At 40.7% G+C, this 23,419-nt stretch overlaps 1 protein-coding gene across 2 annotated transcripts in view; it reads left to right on the top strand.

Moving 5' to 3' along the window:
• crybg1a (crystallin beta-gamma domain containing 1a) overlaps positions 1–23,332 on the top strand; it is a 57,491-nt gene extending 34,159 nt beyond the window's left edge. For both annotated transcript variants that reach the window (XM_049595213.1, XM_049595214.1), the window contains 20 exons: positions 439–1,562; positions 2,973–9,412; positions 10,935–10,973; positions 11,074–11,192; positions 11,477–11,654; positions 11,945–12,084; positions 12,984–13,110; positions 13,208–13,243; positions 15,118–15,278; positions 15,455–15,581; positions 15,849–15,994; positions 17,144–17,270; positions 17,416–17,445; positions 17,560–17,672; positions 18,038–18,170; positions 18,308–18,447; positions 19,087–19,210; positions 19,415–19,573; positions 21,343–21,505; positions 22,471–23,332. In XM_049595213.1, the coding sequence (XP_049451170.1) occupies positions 439–1,562; positions 2,973–9,412; positions 10,935–10,973; positions 11,074–11,192; positions 11,477–11,654; positions 11,945–12,084; positions 12,984–13,110; positions 13,208–13,243; positions 15,118–15,278; positions 15,455–15,581; positions 15,849–15,994; positions 17,144–17,270; positions 17,416–17,445; positions 17,560–17,672; positions 18,038–18,170; positions 18,308–18,447; positions 19,087–19,210; positions 19,415–19,573; positions 21,343–21,505; positions 22,471–22,559 (9,715 nt within the window). In that variant the 3' untranslated portion in view covers positions 22,560–23,332. The remainder of the gene's footprint in view (positions 1–438; positions 1,563–2,972; positions 9,413–10,934; positions 10,974–11,073; positions 11,193–11,476; positions 11,655–11,944; positions 12,085–12,983; positions 13,111–13,207; positions 13,244–15,117; positions 15,279–15,454; positions 15,582–15,848; positions 15,995–17,143; positions 17,271–17,415; positions 17,446–17,559; positions 17,673–18,037; positions 18,171–18,307; positions 18,448–19,086; positions 19,211–19,414; positions 19,574–21,342; positions 21,506–22,470) is intronic.
• The last annotated feature ends 87 nt before the right edge of the window (positions 23,333–23,419 follow it).

The following is a 23,419-nucleotide window of genomic DNA, read 5'->3' as shown; positions in this document are numbered from 1 at the left end:
AATACTGTTTTTCTTAATGGAGACTTGCTTTGAAGAGAGTGGTGTAACAGCTTTACTTCAGTTCCCTGTAGAAAGAGCTGTCTGACAGCAAGGTTAAGTGGAGAAATATTGTAGATATATTGTACACCTAAACTGTTAATGATGTTTTTAGGAGGCTATGATATGTTTTGCTGCTGCCCCCCTCCACAGCAGTACATTTTTGAGCTTTTGTGGCATTATTCATGTCTGTTTCTTCAAACTGGGGGCATGCTGACTGACATCTACTGTATGTAACACACTGACTATCATAAGAACCTCATACAAACCCGCTTTGTAAGATTCCTACTATCCTTTCTAGGTTACTTAAAAAAATTTCTGTTTCTCTCTCTCTCTCTCTCTCTCTCTCTCTCTCTCTCTCTCTCTCTCTCTCTCTCTCTCTCTGTCTTTCTTCCCCTTCAGACTGCCAAGCCTCCAAAACAACAATGTGGAACTCAAAGAAGCCAACCTTGAGCCACTGCCAACACCAGATGAGATGACGCACTCTGACACAAATACTCCTGAGCCCATAGTTAAAGAAAAAACAGACTCTGAGGCCTCTGACTTTGATGGTACCTCTGCAGCCTCTGATATGTACGGGGCAAAGTCACAAGCGGTAGGGTCAAGGGTAAGAAGCCAAGGGACTAACCAGGCTACACCCTCTAAACAAGGGGTTAAAGCAGCAGCAGAAAGTCGGCATACCACAGCAAGTGGAGCAAAAACTCCATCCTCAGCAGCTGGCAGTAAGGCCAAAACTGTGACAACAAAGACCAAGGCCTCCACAGAGAGCACAAAGGTGGGAACTTCCAGTGACATGCCACCACAGACAGAGCCTGGCAATGATAAAACAGTTTCTATGTTACCAACATCAAAAGACCAAAGCACCAGTGGTCCCTCAAGTCCAACAGGTTCAAAGTCTAAAATCCCCAAAAGGTCACCATCAGATGCTGATGTCAAATCACCAGTGACAGCAGATAAAACATCAGTGACTGATGCCTCTGGGTCAGTGGTCACTTCCAAACTGCAGAAACAACCCAGAACCAAAGAGGCTTTGAAATCACCAGTCACTACAACCAAAGTTGGCAGGAAACAAAGTTTTGAAGAAGCCAAGGGAGGGAAAGCTCTGTCCGGAGACATTTCTCCCACAAAAACAACTCCCAGGACAGGAACAAAGCTTGTTAAAGAAAAGCCAGATGACGACAGTGACTCTGTAAACCTGTTAAATGGCATGGAGAGAGATCAAGAGGAGAGCAGTATTAAAACAGCACACCCAACTGACAGGGAGGGCCTGGATGTCAAAAAACAAGGGCAAAACCGTGTGGAGAATAATGCCCCCGTGACACCAAAGAGTCGGTTGCCCATTTCATCTCCGACAAGGAAGAAGAACGATGAGATAACTCAAACAAGTGGCACCAACTATAAGAAAGTGACATCTAGTCAGACAGATTCTGACAAATCCAAGACAGTCCAGAAGCAGAGTCCAGAGCAGCAAGAAGTATGTCCTAGTAGTGAGACATCACCCGCACTCCCCGAAAGTCCCAAGAAAGGTAAGACATTACCACGGCAACATGTTGTATGCTAGACAGGAAATAGGTCAGTTCCAGGCCCGTTTACTCTGTCTTTATAACAAAACCCTGTAGCCCCTCTGTTGATAATGAATTAAGGATGAACTTTGTATACAGAGTTTAATCAGGTTTAAAAATTGTTCATGGTTTAAAAAAATAGCTTAAAAAATAGTTCCACATATTGGAAAATTTGGTTATTTACCAGATCAGTGGTTCCCAAACTTTTTTTCCTGTCATGCCTCTCTTCTAAAGCTGAAAAAAGTTCATGAACATTTTATATTTTGTTTGTATTATTCATATAAAAACTGTGCCTGCTAATACATAGTTCCACACAAAACCCCACACAAAACCACAAAATGTTGTTTTTACACTTTGATGTTTGTGCAAATTAATTGAGCTTTAAAGGTGCTGGTACGGTGACTTCATTACCTTTGGACAGATCTGGGCTATAGATAGATAGATAGATAGATAGATAGATAGATAGGTTCTTTATTAATCCCCGTAGGGAAATTATCGTGTCCAGTGGCTAAGGCACATAAAAAAGTACAAGGCACATATAAGACACATAAAGAAGTACAAGAATGGGTAATATAAACATGAATATAAAAGTAAAATAAAATAAGATAAAATAAAAATAATCTACATGTAAACAGTGTACACAATCCGAAAGTACAAAGTGCAGGAGGGTGTGCAGATATAGTGGGGAAATGAGCTATGTGCCCCCTCCCCCAACTGAGGCGTTGAAGAGTCTGATGGCTATTAGTGTTTATGGTAAGCTAAGCTAACAATTTCCTGGCTCCACCTTCAAATCTACAATTGGCATCAATCTTCTCATCTAACTCTTAGGAAGAAAGCAATACAATTTCTGAAAATATCAAACTACTATCTTAAAGTGAGGATTTTTTTTTGTTCAGCCCAGTCCCTTAGAAGAAAATTTTGGCATTGTACGTTTCTGCAAACTACAGATATGTTACATATGCACATTTCATACATGTCATATCAACGTTTCAAGGTAAAGTGACGCAATACATGAGGTACTTTGCCATCAGGGGTGGAGGGGATGGTGGATGGCGTGTCATCTAGGCAAGATACCTGCCAAGCCGCAGACTGGTTGTTTTTTTAGTGAGTCATGGCTGTGTCTCCAATTACTTTTTAGCTCAACATTGTGTTTTTAACGGGGATGATGCCACGAAAAGCACTTGTTTTTTTTTTTACCAAGAAATCGCTGCCTGTGCCACTAAAGCATTTGAGTCAAAACATGATCTTCGTACAATGCCAACATTTATTCTGGCGATTGGGATGTTCTGTCATATAAGATCATTCTGTTGATGTTGTTCTTGTTGTATTAAAGCTGTGTGTGTGTGTGTCTGTGTGTATTTTTCTTTACAACAGGAAGCATGCTGTCAACCACACCATCCAAACCCCTATCTAAAAGAAGCATTAGCCATGAAGAGAGTGACACATCCACCTTGAGTGTCTCTCCACCTCCCACCAAGCAAGAAAAAACTGTCTCATTGAGGCTCCCCAAACAGGGCGACAACATCAAACACCAGAAAAGTACAGTAAAGGATTCAGCTGATCCTTCATCACCTGTAAGCAAGCTTCCTACAAGGGGTCAGAGAAGCCCCAGCAAAGTAAAACCCAGAAAACTTTCACCAACTAAAAAATCTGCCCCCACATCCACATCTGAACAGGAGGACTCTAATCAGAACACAGAGTCAGTTGTCTCTGACAATGCTAGTGGTGATGGATTTAAATCCAAGTCTCTGTCTTCAGATGAACAAGAGCATGTGATAAAAGTCAAAGACAATCAGTCTGATATCAGTGAAAACAAACTGAAAGTAAAAGAGACAAAGGAATCAGAGGAAAGCATAACCAGTCCTGCAACTGAGGAGATTTCAAAAATCCAACCAATGCAAAACAACGATGCAATTACTACAGAAAACACTCAGGTAAAAGTTACATTAGTTACAGGCTCAGGGGCTGAGATACTGGCTAGCGGTGAGGTTGCCAAAGCAAGTCCATCTGAGACGCCAGCTGTTCCTGTAATTAATGCTGAGACTGATTACCAGGAAGGACAGCATGAGACCAAACAACAAACAAAAGTTGAGTCTCCACCTAAGAAATCTCACGTTCAAAGGGACAACACCCAACAGGAACAGGAGGCACCGTCTTCACCAAAGATTTGTACAGAGGAAGTTAAAGAAAAAGACGTTTCAGAGACAGACCAGCTAATAAGTAACATAAAACCAAATTTAATCCAGGAGAGAGGCCTTCCAGAGCCAGATTCTGCTGTGCTGGCTCAGAAAACAATATCACCTTACCATGAGGATATAAGTGATATTTCAGCCAAACCTGCTGTAGTTGACAGCACTCACTGTGACATAGTGGCCCACATTGATAAGGAAGGTGCTATGCCTGATAGTGTAACCCTGAAAGAAACAAACAAAGTCACTGCTAAGCAACATAACAGCAGAATTAGTCTTCCTGCTAAATTGGCCTCAAAAGACCAAGACACTGAGCCAAAAGATGTACTTTCAGCCACATCCATTGCTGTTGATGCTGACCTGGCCAGCACAGAGCAGCAAAAGAAGTTACTGAAGGATCAAACCACAAATACAATTCTTAAAAATGATAGATTGCCCATATTAAGCAGAGATTTAGTAAAAGATTTTGAAGTAGAGAAGGAAAGTAAAGAGGAGGCTGGCAGGAAACCAGCAGAGGCTTTGGACATTCAAACAGAAGCTGTGACTGTTTGTGAATTGCCCAAGAATGTTGAAAATCAGCTGGACAATGGGCCTCTTTTACTGGCAGGAGAATCTGAAAGACAGGAGAAAGACTCAAAACCAAATGAAAAGCTGAATGACGCAGCGGTGGAAAGCACTGACTCACAAAAGAGTTGCAAAAAGGAGCTCAAGGGCATGACTATTAAGCATGAGACTGAGAGAGACGTCACAAAAACACAGATGCCAGCAGATCTATCATCAGAGGAGAAGCGTATACAGCCTGACTCGGAGGAACGACCACACACGGCAGTTTCGGAAGCCCTGGCAGAGAAGAAAATAGAGGCAGAGCAAGCAAGAAGTACACTCCCTGAAAATACAGCCAGTGTGGTTGATTCAAAGCAGGAGAGTGAGATCATCTTAAAGGAGAATGCAGAGAGAGGTGATAAGGAGACTGATCAAGAGATGAAGACATCAACTGTGAAAAATGAACAGGAACCCAAGGTACTTCTAACCAATGCTGAGAAGGTCAGGGATAAGGAAGCAAATCAGCGGGACAAACAGGCCGACGTAAAGAAGAGTCAAACTCCAGAAATAAAAGCTGTGAGCTCTAAAACTACAACTACTAAAGAAGAGAATGAAACAAAGGATTTGCTGATGAAGAATTTACAGAATGAGATTTCAGATGAGACTGCTGACTCTGAGGTTAAGAGCGACAAGGACCAGAAGACCTTAATTGCTACAGACAAAGATAAGGACATTAACAAAAGAGATGCTCATAGATCAGCAGAAACTAAATGTCAAATTGCTAACCTAGAACAGAAACCTAAGACAGAAAAAGCTACACAGAAGACAACAGAAAGCCAAGTTTTACAAATGGATACAACTCAAGAACTAAAACCAGTAAGCAGTGAAACCCAGGGCACTGTAGGTACTAAAATTATGAATGTTAATTGTGAAGATAGCATCCAACAAGACCAGATGTCCATAACTGTTAAAGATCAACATGAGGATATAACCAAACCAGATATAAGCAAACCAACAGAATCCAAACATCCAGATACTGACCAGAAACAACCAGAAATAGTAACAACAGAAGCTCCAGAGAAGATATCAGAGAGCCAAACTCAAGAACTCAAGATTGTCAGCATCAAAACTCAGAGTGCAGAGGGAGCTAAACAGAAGACTGAAACAAAGGATTCATCAATTAAGAGTTTGGTAGGGAAGACAACAACTGCAAATTCTAACTGTGAAGTTAGCAACGAACAGGATGAAAAGTCTGTAATGGTTAGAGATCAACATGAGAACATAACAAAACCAGATACAAGCAAACCTCCAAATACAGACCTAAAACAGAGACCGCAAAGAACAGATGCTCCAGAGAAAATATCGGAAATTCAAGAACCAAAGGTTGTGAGTACCCAAAGTCAGAGTGCTGGAGGTATCAAGGAAAAGACTTACACAAAGGATTCGTCAGTTAAAAGTTTGGTGATTGAGATAGCAATGACATCAGAAGCTCCAAAGAAGCAATCAGAAAGCCAAATTCAAGAACCAAAAGTTGTAAGCACTAAAAGCCAGAGTGATGAGGGTGTTAAGGAAAAGACTGAAACAAAGGAGTCATCACTTAAGAGTTTGGTGAATGAAACACCAATGAGTACAGACGTTTCAAAGAAGCAATTAGAAAGCCAAATTCAAGAACCAGAGGTTCTAAGTACTAAAGCTCAGACTGCAGAGGGAACAAAAGAGGAGACTGAAACAAAGGATTCATCAGGTAAGAGTATGGTGAATGTGACAACTGCTGATGCTACCTCTAAAGTTAAAAACCAGGAGGATCAGAAGTCAATAGTTGTTAGAGATCACCATGAGGACATAACAAAACCAGAAGCAAGAAAATCAACAGAATCCAAACGTCCAAATACTGACCTAAAACAGGAACCAGAAAGAATAAAAGCTTCAGAGAAGATGCCAAAAAGCCAAATTCAAGGACCAAAGATTGTAAGCACCAAAACACAGAATGCTGAAACTATCAAGGAAAAGACTGAAACAAAGGATTCATCAAGAAAGAGTTTGGCGAATGAGATACCAGTGAGAACAGAAGCTCCAAAGAAGCAGTTAGAAAGCCACATTCAAGAACCAAAAGTTGTAAGTACCAAATCTCAGAGTGCTGAGAATATCAAGGAAAAGACTAAAACAAAGGATTCATCAGTAAAGAGTTTGGTGAACATGACAACTGCACGTGCTAATGCTGAAGTGAGAAACCAAGAACATCAGAAGGCCATAATTGTTAGAGATCAGCCTGAGAACATAACAAAACCAGATGCAAGAAAGTCAACAGAATCCAAACATTCAAATACTGACCTAAAACAGAAGGCAGACAGAACAGAAGCTTCAGAGAAGCAGTCAGAAATTCAAGAACCAAAAGCTGTAAGTACCAAAACTCAGAGTGCTGAAGATATCAAGGGAAAGACTAAAACAAAGGATTCATCAATAAAGAGTTTGGTGATTGAGACACCTGTGAGAACAGAAGCTCCAAAGAAGCAGTTAGAAAGCCAACTTCAAGAACCAAAAGTTGTAAGTACCGAAACTCAGAGTGCTGAAGATATCAAAGAAAAGACTGAAACAAAGGATTCATCAGTAAAGAGTTTGGTGAATGTGACAACTGCTGATGCTAACTCTGAAGTAAGAAACCAAGAAGATCAGAAGTCCATAATTGTTGGAGATCAGCTTGAGAACATAACAAAACCAGATGCAAGAAAATCAACAGAATCCAAACATCCAAATACTGACCTAAAACAGAAGGCAGACAGAACAGAAGCTTCAGAGAAGCAGTCAGAAATACGAGATCTAAAGGATGCAAGTACCAAAACTCAGAGTGCTGAAGATATCAAGGAAAATACTAAAACAAAGCATTCATCAGTCAAGAGTTTGGCGAATGAGACACCAGTGAGAACAGAAGCTCCAAAGAAGCAGTTAGAAAGCCAACTTCAAGAACCAAAAGTTGTAAGTACCAGAACTCAGAGTGCTGAAGATATCAAAGAAAAGAGTAAAACAAAGGATTCATCAGTAAAGCGTTTGGTGAATGTGACAACTGCGGATGCTAACTCTGAAGTAAGAAACCAAGAAGATCAGAAGTCCATAATTGTTAGAGATCAGCCTGAGAACATAACAAAACCAGATGCAAGAAAATCAACAGAATCCAAACATCCAAGTACTGACCTAAAACAGAAGGCAGACAGAACAGAAGCTTCAGAGAAGCAGTCAGAAATTCAAGAACCAAAAGTTGTAAGTACCAAAACTCAGAGTGCTGAAGATGTCAAAGGAAAGACTAAAACAAAGGATTCATCAGTAAAGACTTTGGCGAATCAGACACTGGTTAGAACAGAGCCTCCAAAGAAGCAGTCAGAAAGCCAAATTCAAGACCAAAATGTGAGCACCAAAACTCAGAGTGCTGATGACGCCAAAGAGAAGACTAACACAAAAGATTCACCAATAAAGAGTTTGGTGAATGAAATTGTAATCGAGAATGCAAACTCTGAAGTTAGCACCCTTAAGGACCAGAAGCCCTCAATTATCATAGATGAACCTGTGGAGATTAAGAAACAAGATGAAAACACAGATCAACCCAAAGATTTCAAAGCCCCAAATACTGACCCAGTTCTTCTTGTAACTGGGAAAGAAGCCAATAAGACTGATAAGAAAAAAAGAAAAGAATTTAAAGAGGGTGATAAAATTAAAGTAACAAAGCCAAAGGATCAGCAGGTGAAGGCATCAAAGACAGATGCCAAGCAAGAGTCAGAAAGCATTTCCATAAATGATGCATCTGGCAAAAAAGTTGTTGGAGAACAAAAAGAAAAGCCCACTGTTGTTTCAGATAAAGTACTTGATAGCACTGATGCTCAGAAGAATGATGGAGTCACCAAAGGGACAACCAAAACAGAAAGTAGTTTGAAACAGGAACGGCAGACTTTCAGAGAAGAGAAAATCATAATAAACCTTACTGATCTACAAAAGTCTGCAAAGCCAACACTCAATGGCAGTTCATCTCTGTCTGCGACAGCAGAATCATCTCCATCTAGCTGGTTAGATGTGGAGCATCAAAAACCTAAGAAGAAGGAACACAAAAGAAGACTAAAAGCCTCAGCCAGTGAGGACAAATCTCTTGAGCCTGATGACATTGATGATTTTATCAGGAGCATTAAGGAGGGAAGCATTCCATTCGCACTACCTCCTAAAAGGCATATTCGTAAAAAGTCTCCATCTCCACCTTTTGCCATGCCGTCCATCAGGGAGGACCACTTTGAGAAAGCATTTGATCCAGAGGAATTCAAGTTTGGCTTAAGAAAAAATAGCAAATGTTTTAAGGATCCTTCCCCGGCTATGGTAATTAAACAAAAAGCAGCTAATAGGGAAGGACGGACTCTGGAAAGACATGGACAAGATAATGCCATGCACACATTTAGAGATGAAATTAAATCACTTGATGAGGTGGAAGGAAAAGATAAGGGGACAAATATTGAAGCAGGAAAAGAAGAGGGACAAAACAATGGAGAAGAACCTGGAAAACTGACGTCACGACTTGAAAGGATGTCCATCCTCTCCAGCCTACTGAGTTCCCCTCGGTCCTCCAGGAAGAGCAAAAAGGAAGCTACCTCTGCCTCCAATAGCACACTTCCCAACCAACAGCAGGGCCTGCCATCGCTTGGAAAGCAGGGAGCTGTTGATTCACCTCTGCCTGCCTCTCAAGCAGATAAGAAGGGTGTGGAAGGTCAAGATCAAGGCCCACTTGTAGGTGGTGGTATGGGTACAGTTAGTGAGTCAGCAATCAGCTCCTCCTCTCCTCCTCCTTCTCTGCCCTCGTTCTCAGAGATAAAGCTGCCTGATCATTTAGAGAAATACCTCAAGAAGAGCAAATCAGAGTCCGAGGCCTCCCGGGGCTCTACACAGATGGTTGAAACTAAACTGAATCCTGATGGTGCCGTGATGGACCAGGTCTCGACAGCAGGAATACCAAATGTGGATGTGAGCCTGAAGGGCCCTGCAGGACTGCCTCCAACCAGCAACAATACCCAGCAGAGTTCTCGTAATGGACTTACTACTTCTACACCTAAGGTAAGAATTCCAATATTTTAAATGATAAGCTTCAGTAATTAAAGTTTCAGTTCAATTAATTATTAAAACAGTCTTCTGTAAAGAGATTTAACAGCCTAAAGCCTGAATGGGTTCTGACCTGCCAGGCTTTCACACAAAGGATTGATAAGTCTTAGTTTATTTCCGCGGTGATATGTCCCAGCTCATATCCTGTTCTTTTGTTTTGTGGTGCTGTTGCAACAAAGTCGTGAATCATTTGCAAGTGAGGACAGGACAAAGGAGCATGTCCTAGGTCTGGAATTTTGAACAGGGACTCTTTGCCAAGATCAACTGAAGCTCAACTGTCACGTCACATTAAGACATTTGCGTCAGTAGGCAAATAAAGAAGGACTATGCAAAAAGCATGTTTGTGTTTGGACTGCATGGCAAGGGTTCATTTCTCTCCCTTTAGACCCTTGGCGTTACAATATAGTTATTTTGGCTTCTTCTAGGGCTGCCCCAGACTAAGAATCTTCTTAGTTGACCAGTAGTCATCATTTAGGGGCCATTAGTCAACTAGTTGGCGGCATGTTTACAATATTAACTTGATCATTAAATTATATATTTTGGGCAGTGGTTTGACTTCAAGGTCTGAGAAAGAATAGTATAAGTAACATTGCTAACACTGTGCTACATTACAGAGAAATACAAAACCCTATGTAGGCCTATAGTTTATCTACAAGTGCACATCACACACTGAGCGAGCCACCTGATAATTACGCTGTTGGCAAAGCAGTAATGATTATGCTAAGTGGCTAATGGACATGTGGCTACTTACATGTTTCAGATGCAACATGTTTGTAGTCGATGAATGATAGGCGAACGTTTGCCTGCAGAGTTTACATATCACCTTGGGTTCGTCCTTCACCTTCTTAAAATGATCTCACACTTTATTCTCTATACTCACCACACGTTATTAACTAGCCTGTGTAATAACCGCAGGTACCGGCTTTTTAAAGTAAAGTGACTGCTGAATGTGGCCACTTCCTGTGTATGTCCTTTCAAATTAAATTACCACTTGGTCCAGTCATCTAGATTTTGATTTATTTTGACAAGGTGCAGCTCCTGATAGAGTTTCACGTTTGTTTGTTCTTGTTTATTGTTTTGTTTTGTTTTTTTGTTCCGAGACTAAGCAACCAACGAAATCTTGCTGACTAATGACCCTTCTGGTCGACTAACGTTTAGTCAACTATTACGGGCTGCCCTAGATGTGAGTATTGGTGCTAGTAGTACAAACTTGACCAAAGAGTCCTAATCACGCTTGTGTGAAAACATTATTGTAACAATATCCTCTATGTATATAAAAATAACATTCAGGTTAAAATTAATTCAAATGAACACATTTGTAACATGTCTGGTGGAGATAAGCAACATATCTTATTTCTATAAATGATTTGGGTCTGAAGAGGCTAACAAATAATGTTAGCTCTATTGTTTGGAGGACTGAAATCTTTTTTAAAGCACAGGTTCAAGTTCATAATCAAAATATTATATTTTCTTTCAGATACCAGCAATAAAAGGGTTCCACAAAAGGCCTGGAAAGGTATGATAAAATATTATGCATTTGCTTTTTTTTTTTAAATAATACAATAATACATTGTTTGCTGCCTCTGTATTTAATGAATGTCTGTGTCTTTATCCAGATTGTCATACATGAACATGCTCAGTTTGGAGGGCAGGCATTTGAACTCTACCGTGATGTAGAGGACGCCACTGCAATGAAACTGTCACCCATCATCTCAGTCAGAGTCATCAGAGGGTGGTAAGGGTCTTCAGTAGCATTCATAAAAAAAACTGCGTGTTTAATAATAATTCAGTAAAAACCTGCTGATACAATATAATCTAAATGACTATCCAGGTGAAGTGTCTGCACGTGGCTCTTTTACACTGGCCACATTTCAGAACCATCCTACCAGATCCTTTCACTTGTATTCTGTTTCTGGTCATCCTTATAAGCATGTATCTAATAGAGCCATCCACAAAGCTGTTTAAAAAATAAATTTCTGATTTTTGATAATGTAATGATGCAGTTCTCTTTTCCTTTAGCTGGCTCCTCTATGAAAAACCTGGCTTCCAGGGTCGTATCATTGCCCTTGAGGAAGGTCCTACAGACCAAATATTGAATATGTGGGCAGAGGAAGGAACTCCGACGACACTAGACCAGATGGGTCAGCCTATACCAACAGCGCCTTTGGTCATAGGTTCTATTCGATTGGTAGTTAGAGTAAGTAAATCTGTCGATTTGTCAGACTATCACACTACATCCATGTCATTGTCACTGTTTGTCCTGTTGTGTTGTTTGCCACTTCATATGATCCCTGTGTAAAGGTATTGACCAAAAATACATGTGGCATGACTATTTAAAACTGTCTAGTATCTGTACCCGTAACTGTCTAGTGTATTACTCCAAATACAGTTTTTAAAAATTCTTGCTTATTCAGACACTTTGATAATGTGTTGGCATTAAATATTTGGAATTCTCACATAATCATATTTTTATTTTGTGTTTTGTAGGACTATAGCGTACCCCGAATTGACCTGTTTGCAGAGGTAAACGGTTTGGGAAGGGTGTCATCTTACTGTGACGACACTGTGGAGATTGGCTCCTATGGGATCCCACTGACCACTGGCTCCATTAAGGTTCATTCTGGAGTGTAAGTTCAGCCGACAGCCAAAAGCTCTTCCTGTCACTCATTTGGGGAATTTAAGTGAAGGGGGTTTTTGCATTATGGAAACATCTTTCAGTTTCATTCTTGGCCTGCAACTAAATGCCAAAACACACCGCTGTACAGCGCGCTTTAAACACCTGACCCTATTGCTTTTTATATACATCCCCATTTCCATTCACTCCATACTTACACATTTGGGCCCCCAAAGTAGCTTGACTTCTCTCCTCGCTTCTTGCTGTCGCTGTCTCTGTGTGTGTCGGAGACTGGATGAGGAGAGACTAGCTGTTGAGGTTGAGAAATAGCCCGAGCTATACAACCCGCATTCCCATAACTATAAAGACAGTGGCAACAAAGGTATTGCCTGATGAGCCATAGCTGTGGAGATTGGCACTTTAGGTGAGAAATTAACTTTGAGATGGTGTCCACACGTGACTTTAAGATAATGTAGAGGTGAAAGAAGTACTCAGATCTTTTACTTTATTAAAAACAGCAATAGCTTTTCTGTTTACGGGCTGCAGTGTGATGCTTCCTCTTGGTGCTAGATGCTGCAGTTAAAGCACGTCTTATGATGCAGCGCTGCGACGGTAGTGTGCTTGCTGATGACTACATGGGAATGAGTCTGTGTGCAGCATCTGTTTTTTGTCTGTGAAGGAATGCATACAGAGCTGAGTTTGTGCTTGTCAGTTTTAATTGCTGCTGATTATTGATGGTGTAGTGATACACTATTGCTTTTATCTGATAGGATAAGACAAGGCACTGTGAAGAGAAAAGTCACTGTGTCTATTACTCTCCTTCTCCTCTCCCCTGTCTTTCTCTCTCTCTCTCTCTCTCTCTCTCTCTCTCTCTCTCTCTCTCTCTCCTGTGCTGTCTCTGTGTGTCTGCAGCTGGCTGGTGTACACCAATCCAGGGTTTGGAGGTTTTGTTGGAGTGCTGGAAGTGGGGGAGTATCCCTGCCCACAGGCCTGGGGTTTCCATGAGCCCTTTGTTGGGTCTCTCAGACCCCTTCGAATGGTACAACACATGAAATAGATGATATATGTTTGCACTGTACTGTCATTTTTTTTAAAAAAGTGTTTTGGTCTGACAAATGTGTGTCTCGTCTTTACAGGGACCAATAAAGGTGGAGCACCCTCATGATTTCAAGGTGTGTTTTGCTTTGCATTACATTTGTTGCATCTATCACTATCTGCTGTTTACAGAAACTATACATATTGAAGTGTCATTACAGGTATGAGAGTAGTCATAGTCTTGTCTCTACTTCACACTTTGTTTAGTGCTGTGCCAGTGCTGGAAGAAAGGTATCATCATAGTTCTGCATTAAGGGAAAGAATGCTCTGGGTTGTTTGTATTCCTCTAACCAATCAGGAGTGTCTTGTACTGCACTAAGCCCAGAATACAGCAACAGTGCTCTTGATAAATAGTGTCGGGAAGGAATTGTTTTGGTGAAACATTTGCACGTGGAGAGGTGAGCCTTGGGATTAAAAATGCCTAAATCCTTGCAAAAGACAAGACCACATAACATATTAAGACATTTTAGCATGTAGGTTGCTAGCTCTGAGTTGCTGTTGTTGTTTCACACACAGCACTAAAACGAAGTGTGGCGATAGGTGTTGCAAGGCAAGACTAGTTTCACATAGGGACAAGAATTTTGAAAATAGTAACACACTGACAGTGAAAGGGTTGGAAAATAAGAATAGGTAGCCAATGACAGGCTTAAACTTGGTGTCAGACTGCAGTAGTCAATGTGATGTGATGAAAGCATAAATGACTTCCTCTAAAATTTTTGAGTGGGAGGGAGCTGATTTTTTAGAGCACTCTGAAGCAATAATTTCACATGATGTTCAAAACTCCCGACGGGGACCAAACATCATGCTCAGATTTTTGATCAAGCAAGAACTAGCAGAACTAGTGCTTCAACAATTAGATTAGGTTAAATGGATTAGATTAGAATTAATCAGCAACCATGTTGATAATTTAATAAATCATTTCAGTCCTTTTTTCAAGCAAAAACACCAAATAATCTCCCGTTTTAGTTTTCAAATGTGAGAACTTGCTGCTTTTCTTTGTCATATATTACCTTAAATTGAATATCTTTAGGTTTTGGACACGTTGGTTGAACAAAACAAGAAGTTTAAATCACTGTAACACTTTGTCAAACTGACAAAGTGCTTAGATTGGACACTGCAGGCGTCCTATGTACTTGTGTCTGTAGTTTTAGACTCATCCAGTAATTTACCAAAAATATGTTAATCATTTTCATGATTTGGGTTGTGGTAGCTAATAGCCCTTTTGACCAAAATGTTCCAGGAACTATGAAACCAGAGGAACTTAACCAGGAGCTAAGTCCATCTTGTGCATTCCTGTCTGTATTTCTGCTACATCTGAAGACAAATTAGTCTCATATGAGGAAGAGTCATGCTGTTCTTTGTATTAACTGCAGCGTGACTCTCATATTTCAGTCGGATGTTATGAATGGATAAAAAGTAAACACGCAGACGTGAAGACAGACTGAAAATTGCAGTGCTCCTGTCTCGACAGTAAACGGTCTGCTGAGTTTCAAAAGGACTTTTATGACTGATGACAACAAAGTCTAACTCTATTTTCAGTGAAACTACTAACCCAATGGCAGGGGCTTGTATTTACACCTGGAACCATCAAACTAAACTTAGGTACTGATTCCTCAAAAGGTTCTTGTGTAGTTCCAGTAAAACACCCTGCACATTTTCAAGATACAGCTCAAAGAGAAAGCCTAAAGAAAGTAAGAGGATGTCCAAACACTTTTTTGTGCATACTGTATGTACCTCCTGTATATTGGCAGCTCTTAGCCTACAGTCTATTCTCACATCCCGTGTACCTTTCTTGTCAGACAGAGGTCAGATATGTCACTGTAAAAATTCTGTCTTAGGATAGTAATGAGCCCAAAACACATGTGGATACACAAATTATACACACACACATCTAAGGACTGTGTTTACAACTAACGCTCATCTTTAACTCCTCTCTCCTCCTCCCACTTAGGCCTTAGTGTTTGAGAAGCCCAACTTTGATGGAGAGAGCATCGAGGTCGACAGTGACACGTACAACTTGCAAGAAGAACCGGAAGGAGAACAAACAGGCAAACCAGACGAGAGCAAGAAGACGTTGTCTACAGTGGGGTCTATAAAGATCCTTAGTGGTCTGTAAGTATCTGTTTGAGTTAATAGATGAAGGGGGTGACCAGCAGCAGCCAAAGATTATTTGCCCATCATCTTTGTTTTAGAGGCAGCCAACTTTTCGGATATTAATTTAGATTTTAGTAGATTGTTCAAAAAAAGTTGTGAAATTTTAGTGATATTCCTTTGTTTTGTCCTCACAGCTGGGTGGGCTATCAAGAGGCAGACTTCGAAGGCCAGCAGTACATCCTGGAGGAGGGGGAGTATCCTCACTGCAGTGACTGGGGAGGATCTGAGGATGGGCTCCTTTCTCTTCGCCCCGTGTGCTCGGTAAGTATCACCTGCAATATTATTGGCACATTGAAAAGGTAATCTGCACGATTTCTTGTCTGATCTTGTTTTCATCCTTGGCACTAAGCACCGATTGCTATGGTGATTCTGCACTCCACCTTTCAGAGTTCACTGGCCATTTAAACTGTGTCTGTTCTGCCCCTGTTGATTCTCAATGAAACAAAGACTTTTTCTGGACAGGGAAGATTTGAAATAAGAGAAGTGGCTTTCCACTTTCTAACAATATCACTGTGTTATCTTCCCCAGGATTTCCTGTCCCCTCATGTTAAACTGTTCAGCGAGCAGCACTTTGATCAACTGGGGCTCCATGCGGACTTGCTGGGTCCCGTCCCGAGCTTGGAGGACGTTGGCCATGGTTGCAAAACTCAGTCCGTCAATGTCATGGGTGGAGTGTAAGTAAACAGCCTCTGTTAAAAACCAAACATGCAAAAAAAAACAAACAAACCAATAGAAGTTCACAATGAAGGAGGGAAACCTTTTGACTCTGCGTTGTCCACACATGCCCTTTTAGTCTTTGGGTGTGTGCTTCATTGTCCATACATGACTAAGTGTTCTGTCACTGCACACACAAACATTCAGACATGCACACATACACCCCTAGAGAACAGTTATGAATAATCTCGTGTGACTGATTCAGTAGGGTAATTGATACATCACGTTTGACAAAGGATGAGCTTTGTATCTTGAGGGCAAGGATTTACACTGATGAAGAAGAGTGAACTAGTGGTGTATTAATTTGCAAAGATTCTGCCCTCTGCCTGTATTTTCAAATTTTCTTTTTATTTGCTGTGGTCAGGACGTTCATTTACACAGCAAGCAGTAGCGACCAGATGCCAGACCCTAAGTAGAATGCATCCAAGAGGTAGCTACAAAAATGGTAGACACAGTGACAAAAAAAAGCCAAATTTAGCAGTGAAATGCCAAGTGAACAAAGCTCATTCCAACGCAAGAATGAATCTGGGACTGGCTTTCGCTTTCACTTTCACTTGCAAACATTTGTACAAACAGTCACTGAAAATCCAAAAATTCATAGTATATCTTTAAAGATATACATCGCAGGCTTCTTCTTGAAGTTTCTGAAAAAAAAAAATTAAAAAAAGGAAGGCCTTGATCCAGGTAGAGTGCATACTGTACCGTTTGTGACATTGTAGTTAAGTAGCTAACTGTTTAAAAAAGTGGTTTGCATACATTTTATGTCAGTTATTAATATTTATTAATAACTTTAAAACACGTACGTTTTGTAGTGAACAGATTTTTGTCAGATGCATGTTTTCAGCTGAGTGAGTTTGTTTACCGTTTATCAACATCTTGTGTAATGTTCTGTTTGCTGTACATCTGCCCGGCCGCCTGAATCGTTTTACAACCTCTTTACAGTGTGGACTAGCTCTTTTTATGATGGCAGCATAAAGTCCAAGTCTGTGATTTAATCAGAGAGCCAGTCAGGCTATGGAGAAACAGCTTTGCCTGTATCTGTCTGTAATAAATAAGTTCTGTCACTGAGGTGTTTGCGTCATAGGATGTTTTCTTTATGTCTCTGGTAGGTGGGTGGCGTTTGAAAAGCCTGGATTCAGTGGAGAGCTCTACGTGCTGGAGAGAGGCCTGTATGCAAGCCCAGAGGACTGGGGAGCCCAGAACTACATGATCTCATCCATACAGCCGGTCTTCCATGTAAGAGATGAATGTGTAGGATCAGTTCAAAACAGGATGTGGCTCATCAGGAGTTTCCACATGGAAGCAACAACTACATGACCATTGTTTTGTTAAGAACTTTGTTAATGCAAAGCTTAATAACTCCCTCCTGTCTGTTTTATAGGACACACTGATGGGAACAACAAAATTCAAGGTATCATCCCTCCATTTAAGGCTTTATATTAAACAGAGTTATCCATTTTTCCCAAGCCATCTTCGTAGTCTGTTCTGGTTGTGTCACTAAGCCTTGTTTTTACATGTGTTCCAGATGCAGCTGTATTCTGAGCCAGACTTCCAGGGAAGGCTGGTGACTCTGGAGGACAGCGCATCAGCTCTGGATGACGACTTCGTACCTAAGTCCTGTAAAGTGCTGGCTGGCAGGTAGGCGCAACTGAACTGGCACCAAACACTGGCTGAAACTATCAGAGATATTCTGGGTATGAGAGATTTAACACAGCTGGCTGAAGAACGAATGCTGTATTTATTTAGCACCAAACTAAAAAAAGACCTTTGCCAGATGAAAACCTTTTTCTTTTTGTTCATTTATACATTTTAATTCCTGCATCTCATTAGTAGGAGAACTTTAACAGCCATTGGTGTCAGCAAGACCCAGGTTGTATCTGAGACAGACAGTAACTAACAACCATACTCATACCTATTCCTGTACCAAAGCTTCATTCATAATGTTGATATTAAGGTTCTAAATCAACAGCGTGTGTGTTCTTGTGTGTGTCATTCTCTGTCAGCTGGGTGGCGTATGAAGGAGCTCAGTTCACAGAGGACATGTATGTGTTGGAGGAGGGAGAATACCCCAACACAGAGACCATAGGCTTCCTGTCCTCAGAGTCTACCATTCGCTCCATACAGACTGCCGGACATGTGAGTATTGCCTGTACTGCTTATATGAATAGGTATATTTGAGCATTCTGTGATGCTGTTGTTGGTGATGAAGGAATCATTGTAAGTGATTATGAATGAGACTAATAATTAAATCAAACTCTGGTTTTCTTGTTCAGGAGTTCTCTCTGCCCTCCATCATCTTGTTCAGCAAGGTTGGCTGCAGAGGTCGCAGAGCGGTGCTGAGAAACGGAGCTGTGAACCTGCTGCAGGCAGGCCTCGACACACGCACACGCTCCCTGGTGGTGGAGGGAGGAATGTATGTCACCTTTTAAAAATTCCCACTTTTCATCTTTGAACAAACCATCTTGAAAGCGCAGTTTGTCAAAGCCTGCTATAAATCCCAACATGATTGACAGCTCATAAAACAACAACAAACTAAGACAACATAATTAATGTTTTCTAATCATATGAAAGTTGTTTAACAACACTGTCGTATATGTACATTGTAGTATTTGGAATAACAATGTAACACATAATATTGATTTTCCATAACATATGCATGAATAAGTATACCTTAAATTTGTTTAGTAAAATTTGTTAAATACATATTTAAATAAGCAAAGTTTTTTACCCAAGTTCTTCATATTTAAACACAGACATGTTGATGAAATGCAAATGGATACATGGAAAAATATTTAAATGTTCACATACTGCAAAAGGTTTGACACGAACATATGAAGTTCCCTTTACATGGTGTTAGCACTGGATATGGTTTCATTAAGAGCAGCAAACGTGTCAAAGATGTGAGGGAGCCACCAGGTCAATAACAAATGTCACAACTGTAAATCACATAGCTTGGCTTTTTTTTTGTTTTTTTTGTTTTTTTACGTTGTCTCATATTTTGCTCTGCACATTTGTGAAGCTGGACTAACACACATGGCTGTTCTTGCCACAGGTGGGTGCTATATGAAGAGAGTAACTACCGTGGTCGACAGCTGCTCCTCCAGCCAAGTGAAGTGGGTGACTTCTGGGAGTTCAGTGGCTGGCAGCAAATAGGATCCTTACGTCCATTACTCCAGGTATGGAGGGGGGGCACGGGCCCATCAAAAATAGGCCCATCAAATTAGTGTCTCTATGAATGAGGAGTATATGACACATAAAATATGAAATAAGATACTGTCACATGAATCAAGTCAGATCAATAAAACAAGTCACACATCCAGTTATAAATTATTTTGACATGTATTCATAAATCATGTGGTTTCGTGGTTTCCCTCCAACAGAAACAGATGTACTTCCGTCTGCGGAGCATGGAGACGGGATGTGTGATGTCCCTGACAGGAACTTTGGATGACATCAAGCTGATGAGGATTCAGGCTGTGGAGGAGATGGGAGGGCTAGAGCAGGTCTGGCTCTATCGGGACGGGCAGCTTACCTGCAAGGTAAAGCATTATACCAACACCACACAAAACTGCTGTAACAGACCTACAAAAGTATTAAAGGAATATTTTACCTCCCAAGTGACCATTTGTATATCAATAACTCACCCAGTGTTACGATGACTTAGTTAGGGTTGGGTACAGAAAGTCGGTGCTTATATGGAACCGGTACCTATACAACCAATACCTACTGGACCGAAACAAAACGCACATTGCGGTGCCTCCTTTCGGTGCTTTTTTTAATGCTGTGTCTCCCTCTATTGGACATTACATATAACAGAATCATTCATTCATTCATTTGTTGAGTGTATATTATTATTTAAAGGCACGCTAAGCACCATTGTCACTTCTGTTTACGTTCAACAATGTTATCAAACACAACGGAGCAAGCTCCCCCCTCGTCCTCCTCGTCCTCCGTGACTCTGTCATGAACCAGCGATAGCTGCTAGATACCCTGGATTTACACACCTGTTCAAGGGATAGCGCATCCAACATGAAAATTCAGCCATTATCTACTCACCCATATGCCGACGGAGGATAAGGTGAAGTTATAGAGTCCTCACAACACTTGCGGAGATCCAAGGGGAGAGGAGGTAGCAACACAACTGCACCCAATGGAGGCTTACGGAGCCCCAGATTCAAACGTCTAAAAACACGTATCGGAAAAAACCCAAACAATACCCAGCCCTAGCCTTAGTGAAGAAAATGTTTTTCTCACATGCTTGTATGGTGAACGAAGAATCCAAAAGCTGGCAGCAATTGACCAGCAGCTCGTGTGTTCAGCGAGGTAAAATTACTATTTTTGTCAATGGAGTCTGGCTTTGAAGAGAGCATAGACAAGTTTCACTTTCAGTTCAGTTTCCTTCAGAAATGGCTGTTTGTAAGGAAGTACTAACTGGATCAATGAGACTTGAATTATATGTGAGAGTTTGTAAACAGATGATTTGATATAGTTTTTCTGTTGTTAAGAATTTTCTTTTTGGATTCTTTGTTCACTGGAGGCATGCAAGAAAAACAAAGTTTTTTTTCATGAATTCAGTGTAAAACAGGGTGAGTAACAAGTATAAATCTAGTAATTGGGGGGTGAAGTATTCCTTTAAGTGAACAGGCCATCTTTTAATAGCTTATGGTCATAACATTTCTTCAAACAACACCTTCAGAACATATGGAAGTGTTTTATTGACAAACACTTGTAGTAGGGCTTTAAAAGTCTAATATTTGCCTGATTATCATTAGGATTTTGCTCTCAGACGGTCTCATGGTTGCACTCACTCACCTTCCAGTAAGCAGTGTTCGTGCCACATACAGTATGAGCCCTAAAACTTATTTGCACAGAAATTGTGTTTATCTGGAAACAGCTGTTATTTGCTGCTGGAACTGTTACAGTAGTTTGAGAGATGGCTGTAGTGAAAAACACTCTACCCTCTGGCACAGTTATTTTAGCTGTGTACCTGTAAACAAGGGTGTGATCAAGACAATATGCAAAGCAGGAAAAAACATGTATTCCCAACAGACTTAATTCATTCTACCAGTCACCTTTGCCAAAGAGGTTATGATTTTATGTAAAAAAGATTTTTAGAATACTTGCTATTACAAAATGTCTCATCAAAGGGATTGTGTCAGCAAGAGGCATCAGGGGTATGTATACTATGAGAGCTTTGTCATTTGTTTTCCGCACTTGAAACCAGCAGTGGATTTCAAGCGCCAAGTAAATTAACCAGTACTTACTAATGCATGTTCATCCTCCTCCACCATGCCCTCTCTGTCTCCAGCTGGTTGAGGACTGTTGCCTGGAGACTACAGGAGGTTTGTTGATGGAGGGCAGCAGGCTTTGTGTCACCCCGGAGCGAGGCAAAGGCAACAACCTGTGGAACATCACCCCGGACGGACGAGTGCACTGCCACCTCAAACCTGACCTGGTCCTGGAGGTCAAAGGTCAGATTGCTCTGCCTTCATTTCAAACGTATTTGTACAGCTACGTTAGTTGGAATAAAGTAAAACAAGTTCAACTATGTCAGCATGTGATTGTGATTCAATCAGACCTAAACCAACAGCTCCATCTGCTGGTGTATTGAGGAGATGCAATGCACCCTTACAAAGTTTTGTTTTGTCTTTTGTCAAGTGGTTTTGGCTTTAACTACATTTTGTGATAAGTAACTGTGTTTAATATTTTGGTTCCTAGAAGTGGTATTTTGAATTTTTATGAGGTGGGGCTGTGTGAGGCACTTATTCATAGTCAGTGTATTGCATACAGTAGATGCCTGTCAGCTCATCCCCAGTTTGGAGAAGCAGGAAGTAGGACTCTACCATTAATTGAAAAAATCATGATACCTTTGGCTGCATTTCTGTCACTCCTCCTTTCTCTCCCCTGCTGTGTGCTTCTCACCGAGGCACACAGACACGAGGCATAGAGAAAGGAGGTGATACTTGAGTAAACAAACTCTTATTACATTACTGTAAGTGCAATAAAATTTTCCAGACAAGTGTAATTTATTAATTTAATCCACCTAAAACCAAAAATAGACCCATGTTACAACAGACTTTTAAGTTTAAGTCCAAAATTATGCAGCTCTATCTGGCAGGACTACCGACACAGGAGCTTAGCAATGTACCTCTGTGGAGGGGGAACAGCATGATAAGACTTTTGTAAAGTGGCTAAAATACATTGGGCTGCTGCTTGCTTAGCTTCCATGTTAGTGCTCCTGTCTGCTTCTCCAAACTGGGGGTGTATCGGCCAACATCTACTGTAGGTAATACATTCACTTTAGCTTACCACCTGATACTACCCCAATTTGAAAGATCCAAAATATCCCTTTAATGACCAACTTTACCAGTTGGTGTCAACAGTCTAAAAATATTTTCTCTCGCAAAACCCACTGAGTATTGTCTTTGCTTCTCAGGTGGTCATCAGTATGACAAGAACCAGGTGATCCTCAACACGTATGATGAGAGAAAACTGAACCAAAGATGGACCCTGGAAGTCCTGTGATCATATCAGCTTCAACTTGCCAGACATGCCAAGTCATACTGAACCCTGTGATGCAGCTCCACTGTAGAGCCCACACCACAGTGATGGGTCCAGTAGGAGGTTTTGCGTGATCACTGCACTCGTTTGTAGTGTTTTAACTCTTGTTTTCTCCTCTGGAGGAGGGTGACCTTTAACTGGATATACTTTATAACTATTCTCATAGTGTTAATTGAGTGAATGAGTATCATAAAAGCATTGCTTATGTTTGCCACTTGATTTCAAACACTGTTTACCAAAGACTTCAGGCACCCCTCTCTGTGTCGTCACTGCATGTAGTGAGAACTCAGCCCTGTTTCAATGCTGCATACTTCCCTTTACTTAATGGTACTTTTCTACTGCATGGTTCCAACGTCTGTCTTCTGATCATAATGTTGGCAAATATGAATGTATAGTGTATATTGACAGCTGTTATATGAAGTCCGATGTGCCTACACTCCAGAGATGTATGTCGACTAAGATGTTTTCTTTTTGTGAATAGATCAAAAATGATCTATTTTAGAGTTTTAATATCTGCTTAGGACTTTTTACACAAACTGGACTTTACTGCACGAGGTTGTATATAAGCATCAAGTGTATAGATCTTAGTTTAAATTTCAAAGCAGGGCTGCAATAACACTGCTGCCCACTGTTGATTGTAAATATGTGAATGTCCAAGAGAAAACTGTTACACATGAAAATAAGAATGATTCTCTCTATTGTCTTTTTTAGAAAATAAAGCATTTTCTGTGTTTTAATACATTGTTTCTGTAAGAGTTGCCTATTTCTATGCAACAGAGGATTGATCACCACATTTTAAAATTAGAGACAGTTCACCCCAGAAT

Source organism: Epinephelus fuscoguttatus, linkage group LG14, assembly GCF_011397635.1.
Source record: "Epinephelus fuscoguttatus linkage group LG14, E.fuscoguttatus.final_Chr_v1".
Lineage (NCBI taxonomy): Eukaryota > Metazoa > Chordata > Actinopteri > Perciformes > Serranidae > Epinephelus > Epinephelus fuscoguttatus.
The sequence above is the reverse complement of the archived record's forward strand: the minus strand, read 5'-3'. Positions and strand labels throughout refer to the sequence as shown.